This window comes from Hipposideros armiger, unplaced genomic scaffold (genome assembly GCF_001890085.2).
Source record: "Hipposideros armiger isolate ML-2016 unplaced genomic scaffold, ASM189008v1 scaffold_6, whole genome shotgun sequence".
NCBI lineage: Eukaryota > Metazoa > Chordata > Mammalia > Chiroptera > Hipposideridae > Hipposideros > Hipposideros armiger.
The window spans coordinates 1,494,103-1,501,587 of NW_017731356.1; the positions used below are offsets into that span (position 1 = coordinate 1,494,103).

Below are 7,485 nucleotides of genomic sequence, written 5' to 3' on the forward strand. Positions count from 1 at the left end.
CTCCCCCTCTCTCTCCCTCTCTCCCTCTCTCCCTCTCTCCCTCTCTCCCTCCTTCCCTCCTTCCCTCCTTCCTTCCTTCCCTCCTTCCCTATTGCTCTGGCTAGGACTTCCAGAGTCCTAGTTGAATAGGCGTGGCAAAGGGGGGCATCCTTGTCTTGTTCCTGATCTTAGAGGAAAAGCTTTCAGGTTCTGACTGTTGAGTTTGTGGTTAATTGTGGGCTTGTCATATGTGGCCTTAATTATGTTGAGGCAATTCCCTTCTATTCCTAGTTTGTTGAGTGTTTTTTATCATGAAACGGTGTTAAATTTTGTCAAATGCTTTTTTTGCATCAATTGAGATGATCATTCACAAACACATTTCTATGTAATATTTTACAGCCTTCCAAAACGTCATGCAAGATCCTGTCAAGGCGCGCTAGCCAGTTCCCACTCTTTTTGCTTTCGGGATGGTGGTGTGGTGATGGGAGGCATCGTGTGTCCTCTTGCTCGGAGTGCGGACCTTCCCACTGAGCAGAAATAGAGAGTCCTTCACTCTTTAATGTGGAGCCACGTTAAACCTTCCTAGTGGCGGTAGATCAGTGAGCCACACACAGCTAACACCTCCTTCTTCCACTGACTTTTGATTTAATTCAGTTAAGTCAGAAGCAACTGAGCCTTTCATTTCTATTAACATACGTTCAAAGAGTCTTTTTATACAGCTGTGATTCTAGTGTCCCTTACGAGGTTTTCCCAACTTGGATACGACCTGTCATCCATCTTTAAAGAAGCCAACTTAGCTGCTCATGTGGAAGGGAGTGGCAGCGGGGGTGGTGGCATCTGTCCCCACATGGGCAGACATTCAGTGTCACACACATAGTGGTTGGTAACCTGATTTTTGGTGTCAGTCTCTGTGTCTTCCTCTTTTATCTTCCAGTGGGAGGCTGGATCTTTTCCAATCCGGATGGCGTGTGCACAGCAGGCAACGCCAATTACCAGTACGCGACGCCCTTGCCGCTGTCTGCTCCCCACACCCACCACGGCTGCGAGCGCTATCCTGGCCTCCGGGGACACCGGCAGGCGCCCTACCCTCCTACGTACGTGCACAGAAACCATTCTCCCTCAGGTGTGTGATTCTGCTCAGGAAGCTCTTGGGGGCCGTGGGTGGGGTGGTAGTGATGGAGAGAAATGGAGAAACAGCTAGTAAAAAGCAGTGTCTGAAGCTGGAACCTCTTTTGTGTAACGCAGATAATATTATTGTAAGTAATTATTTTAATGTTTTCGTTTATATACTAACAGTAGATTATGTACTTATAACATTATTATGAAAGAAGAAGTAATTCTTTCACAAGACACTGAGTCTCCTGGTCTCTAATGGGTGTGGGAGGCCTCCTCCTGGGGTGCTGGTGTCCTAAGCAGCTCCAGGCTGTGTCTCTAAAGGCCAGGTTTGGTCCTGGGGGATGAGACATCGCTCCCGTTACCATCACGTGACTCTTTCCTACAATGGGGTTGCGTAGCTCAGTCCAGGGAGCCCTGGTCCCCGCAGTGAGCAGCTGTTAGAAGGCCTCTGGGGAGCTGGGTCCAGGCGTGGGTCTGACTCAGCCGGAAGCATGCCAACCCCGCCTTCATCATTTCTGCAGCCTGAGTGTTCGTTAAGTTGACACTCTCACGTGCTCTTTTCCTCTTTGCTGCCTTGCGAAGCCCAGACCTCGCCTGGCTATTTGTACGAAGGAACGGAACAAGGAAGCCACGGATGGGTTGCTTTCTCGTTCCGTCATTCATACAACAATTTATCGAGGGCTAACTATGTTTCCAAGCTCTGCCCATGGACAAGATGGACAAGTATCGCACCCTCTTGGAGATTCTATTCTCATATGGGGAGCTTGATATTAAATAAATAAGTACAACCTCCGGCATGGGAGATGGAGGGGAGGGTTAAGACTGCAGCTCAGGGAACCCTGGGCTCTGTATCTGCAGGGGGCCTGCTGGTCACCGGGACTTACCCGGGGTCCCTGCGCCCACCACCTCTGGGGACCTCCTCAGCCGTTGCCAGGAAGAGAGCAAAGGTAGCTTAGTGATCTCAGTGGGCGGTGCTCTCACTCTGCTTCCTGGGTCTTTCCGTGGTCAGCACACAGAGCACCTCTTCTGAGCATGTGCTGTGCCCTCGTCTAGCCAGTGGGGATGGAAGGTGACGAAGGCACAGGCTCTTCCTGGAGGAGCTCTGGGCTACACGAGCGCATCCATCATTCATCCTCGTACAGTGTAGTGACAGCTCTGATGTGGCCCTGGGCCTGCAGTGTCGCCCAGGAACTTGCTCCATCAACTGAACTGTTGTTATTTCCTCAAAGTGAATTTGATAGAAAGTTCCGGTAATAATCTGCAAGTTTTCTCTGGAGCGGACAGCTGGACGTCCTTGTCCTCCACACCCCATGCCAGCCTCCTGTCTGTACCCCACACCAGCGGACCCATCAATCCAGGGCCCAGGTAAGAACAACACCAGCATGGGGCGTACATGGGCCCTGGAGACCTGAGTGTATTCTTTAGGGCGGCTTGGGCGAAGCTGTTGTCCTGCTTGCTGAGCCCCTGGGGAGTGACAGTCACAACAGGATGGACCTTTCCCTCCTGGAGAAAGGGTGCTGGGAAAGCTCAGTCATTTACTCTTTTGGTAGCTTTGCAATTTTATTTTTAAAAGGCTAAAGACATTATAGCCTGGGGGTTCATTTGTCAGAAATACTGTACGCTGTGGTGGTAGCAGATAGATAATGAATAGAGGGGAACTGAAGGGGAAAAGTGTAAACACACCCTGAGAATTCAAGACCTCGGTTGTCCATATTCTTCTAAGCTGCCCATCCTAACAAGGGCATGGACCGTGGGCTCCTGGCACCCCACCCAGGTCACAGGGCTGAGGGAGCATGTGGGACCCCTTGCATAACTCTCACGCCAGTGACCTGCCTTCTGGAAGTCAGCGTGGTAGAGTGGAAGGGAAGGGAGCGTGGAGTCTCACGGGTGTGGGCTTGAATCTCAGTTCTACCCCTGTTGGCTTAGTGACCGTGGGCGACTTTCTTAGCCTCACAGAACTTCAGCTTTGTTATCTGGAACATGGAAATCATGTGCGCTGCTCTGTAGAGTGATGGTGAGATCGAAATGAGAAAATGCATTAAAATGCTTGGTTAAGTGATAACACGTTATGTGCATGTCAGCCGTTACGTTCAAGAGGTATGCGGACTTTTGAGACGGTCTGGAAAGGGTTCGAAATGAAAGGATGGGCTTTGGGAGGTGTCAGGTGACTTGTGATTCGTAGGTCTCTAAAAAGTTAGCAGAAGGTAGGGCTTCGGTCTACGGTAGCAGTTCTCACACTGAAGGTGCAATAGAACCACCTGGGATGTGATTAAAATGCACAGTGGGGGCCTGAGACTGCATTTTCCACAAGCGTCCAGGTATTGCTGACGTTGCTATAAACTGTGATCCGATGACCCTGACGACGACGTTGCTGTGGCCACGGGCTGTCCAGTGTGGCAGCCTTGAAATGCAGCTCGTCCAAGTTGAGATGTGTTCTAAGTGTAGCATGCACACAGAACTTAGAAGGCTTTGCACGAAACAAAGAATAAAAAAAGTCAAGGTTTTCTTTTTTACATTGAATGCATGATTTGAAATGATAATATTTTAAATAGTTTTCAGTTACGTAGGCTATTACTAGCAAGAAGTTGTTGTTGTTGTTTTAAATGTGGCCACTGGGAAGTTGAGCCTGGCACGTGGGGCTCACATGTCATTTCAGTTGGACAGCGCCCGACTGGGGGGCCTCAGGGGCATGTGCTGATTTGGGCTGTGGTAGGAAGGGAGAGACAGGATGGTTGAAGATATGAAACAGTCCTGTGCCGGGCTCTGTCCTAGACCCTTTGAGTAAGTGATGCATGGTGTTCAAAGATATCCACAGGCTCGTGTCAAAATCCCTATTTTACTGATAGAGACGCTAAAGCGGAGAAGTATTAAAAACGTCGTGAAGGTCACACAGTGAGTTATGTCACGCAGAGCCCATGGTTTTCCCACTGGCCCAGGAGGCATCAAAACAAGGCCCTGAGTGATTATTGTAGAAGAAATAGGGGCCAGAATCCTACAAGCTGAGCTGACGCCAAAAAGAAAAACCCAAAAAAAGTTAGGGTGTGGGCTTCTGCAGGTCCCATATAACCAGTGAGGTCTGTGGTATCAAAATAGGGGTGGCATCGCTGCCTCTGGTTTCCTCAGGGGCATGTGTAACCCGCTCCTGACTCCATGAAGATATTGCTGGAGAAAATCAAATGTGTTCGGTACTATGACTGGGTAACCAGCCTCTTCTCAAACGGTGAGGTGTCAGGCAATGCGGGGACTCTAAGAAGTCAGAACACGGTGATGGCTAAAGGCTCGAAGCACTGGAGGGCATTCCACCTGTCCCCACGGCCATCATTTCCATCTGGGTTCTATGGTGCGGCCTGAAATGTGCAGCACATTAAAATCAGCTGGAAAGGTTTTTAAGACTCCTGATGGCCAGGCTGCATGGCAGGCTAGGGAACTCAGAATCTCCTGCGGGGAGGACCCAGGCAACAGAATTAAAAACAAAAAAAACCTTGCTCGGTGATTCCAATGTGCAGCCCAGCTTGGGAACCAGTGCTCTAGAATAAGAGAAGTCCAAGAAAGTGGTCCAGTTCCCGGCCTTTCTGCCAGGGACCGGAGCTGACCCGGGGGGGGACCAGGAGTGGAGAATGAATGATAACAGCCAGCTTTTCCTGAGGGTGGTGTCCTAGGAATCACAGCCTCATCTTCTTAGTTAACCCTCACGACAATAGCTGTGAGGCCTGGGTAATTATCACTCCAAACCCTGAAGATGAGGAAACTGATGCTTAGAGATGCTCAATACTTTGACCAAGGTCACGGAGCTAATAGTGGTAGGACTAGGATTCAAACCCAGGTTTTCTGACCCCGGTATGTCCTGATTATGATGCCACCAGGCCTCCCCTGGCCAGTGAGACATCTCCCTCGCAGATCATACCGTCCAAATATGCCCCCTTTCCCTCCCCTGCCCATGTACGCAGGCCGCACGAGAGGGAGGCCCAGAGACATAAAATTCTGTGTTCAGACTTGCACGACTTCCTTGTGGTAGGGCCAGCATCAGTGTTCAGGTCTCAGGACACCTAGTCATGTGCGCTCCCACCGCCTGTCTCTGCTTCTCTTGGCTCCTCTGCAGACACAGGGCCAGCCTGTGCCAGAGCTAGAAATAAAGCTGTGGGCAGATGGTCTCTTCCCAGACCCGCGCCCCTCGGCACTGTATGTGTTGTCAGGTGGTCATTCTTTCTGGGAGTGTCATCAAGCACCCTCTCTGTCTCTATCTCTCTCTCTCTCTCTCTGTCTCTGCAGCCCATACCCGTGCCTGTGGACCATCAGCAACAGCGGTGGGGGCCCTGCAGGGTCGGGCCCAGAGGTGCACGCCGGGTCCCCAGGGGCCTTTCTCCTGGGTAACCCCGCCGTGACTTCACCCCTCTCCACCCAGGCACCCACTTCGGCTGGTGTGGAGGTTCTGGGGGAGCCCTCGCTGACCAGCATTGCCGTGTCCACCTGGACAGCAGTGGCCTCGCACCCCTTCTCGGGCTGGGGTGGCTCGGGTGGGGGTGGACGCCATTCTCCCCCCTCCTTGGACAGTTAGGCAGGCGCCTAGGGAAGGTGTCAGCAGGGAACCGGTGTGTGTAGGGCACGTAGAAACCCCATCTACGTTCCCGGTGAGTCAGACTGCAGGGTCTCCCCACCCAGTGAGCTGGAGGGTGGGGTGGCTTCAACCGGAAGCCTTCTGGAAGATTGTTTAGTGTGGATGATGCTAATTATATCACTTGCATCTGTTCTAGAATTTTCCTTTGGTACTTCCATTTTTCTCTGCAACTTATCCAGACTATGCTTAGGCAACAAAAGTTTGTTGAGTACCTTGTGCCCTGCCCTGTACTCTGAAATGATTCTGGAAGGCTGCACGTCCTGTCCTGCGAGGTGGTGCAAAGATATTAAGTGAGAGCTCCAAGTTTCCCGAGCCTCAGGCCACTCCTCGCAGCTTTGTGCAGCCCTGGAAAGGATGTGTGGCCCCAGGGCTTCTGCTTCCAGCATGAAATTAACAAAACTGGAACTAATCACATGATGGAGCAGTGTGCCTGGGATGGAGGAAGTGAGGTCGTCTCGTTCCCTTGCTCGGAAGCCTTGCAGCAGGAAGCCACATCGCCCCACTCCCAGCACAGCCTCAGACCGCCTCCAGCTTTAGCTCCCTCTGTTACCCGTTAGCATCCTGTGTTGCAGTCGGGGCAGACACCCTGCCTCGGTTCTCTGCACATTCAGTGCAGTTACACACCTCTAGACCTTCTCCCGTGCCTGAGCCGTCCTTGCCTGTCCAGTCCCACCTGTGTGAATCCTGTTCATCTCCCAGGGACCAGCCAGAATGCCACTCCCCGCATCCAGCGTCCTCCCTGCCCGGCCCACGACCTCCCCGGCTCCCTGCTCTGCACACCTGGTTTTGCCTCTGCCATAGAGCTCACCTCGTTCTGCCTGTGTGTTTCGTACCTGCGTGTGTGTCTCTCTCCCACTAGACTGTAAGCCCCTTGGGGGTGAGGCCTAGCCTTGTCTTTGTACCCACAGCTCCTGGTCCTGTGCCTTGCCTACTGTAGGTGCCCAATAAACATGGCTGAGTTGAATTGGTGTGAAGTGCGTGTGCTACAGGGACAGTGATGGAGCTTGCTGGGAGGGCAACGCTCAGAGACACGTGTCAGTGTGGGAGCTCAGGAACACGCTGCGCTGATGACGTATGGAGACAGTGTGGGCAAGTGTCTGCTGACATATGGAGACAGTGTGGGCGAGGGTGGCTACTCCCAGACACCGGTCCTGGGCTCCCCCGTGCTGGCATCCCCTGGGGCACCTGTTAGGAGTACAGATTCCTGGGCACACAGCACACCGATTGGATCAGAATCTTTGGGGCTGGAGTCCCAGGATCTGCATTTCAAAGAAGGGCTCCAGGCAACAGTCACAGAGTCACGTTTGCAAATGACTTGCCTGGAATAGAGAAATAGAACTTATGATACATACTCTAGGAGCCTCATTCCAGGTCAAAATTTCAACCTCTGCCCCAGCCAAGGTCATTGCCATAGCTGATGAACAAAATCACTGTTTTTGTTGGTTTTCCTTTGCCTCTCCTGCCCAGTGCTGGATGTGCCGATCACGCTGGGAGCGAGGTTCCCAGTCCTGGACAATGCGTGGCTCTGCCGACCTTGATGTCACACTGCACGGACTGAGCAGTCACTCGGGGTGTGGCGGAGGGAATCTGAGGTTCTGCGTGGAGCACGTTAATTGCTCCCCCAGCTGAGCCCCTTCCAGCCCATCCCATGCCATACCTTGTCTGGCGTGTACAAACATGGTGCTGTTGAGTCCTTGTCCCTTTCAACAGAGAAGGGTCCTCTCACACGCTGTGGTTAGCACCACCTGATATAGTGAGCTGGGTGATGGGAAGAT

The 7,485-nt window shown here is 52.2% G+C and overlaps 1 protein-coding gene across 1 annotated transcript in view; it reads left to right on the top strand.

Moving 5' to 3' along the window:
* The window catches only part of TBX19 (T-box transcription factor 19), a 20,095-nt gene extending 13,438 nt beyond the window's left edge, over nucleotides 1-6,657 (top strand). Inside the window, exons 6-8 of the mRNA XM_019646689.1 lie at nucleotides 914-1,102; nucleotides 2,325-2,460; nucleotides 5,365-6,657. Of these exons, the coding sequence (XP_019502234.1) occupies nucleotides 914-1,102; nucleotides 2,325-2,460; nucleotides 5,365-5,650 (611 nt within the window). The 3' untranslated portion in view covers nucleotides 5,651-6,657. The remainder of the gene's footprint in view (nucleotides 1-913; nucleotides 1,103-2,324; nucleotides 2,461-5,364) is intronic.
* The last annotated feature ends 828 nt before the right edge of the window (nucleotides 6,658-7,485 follow it).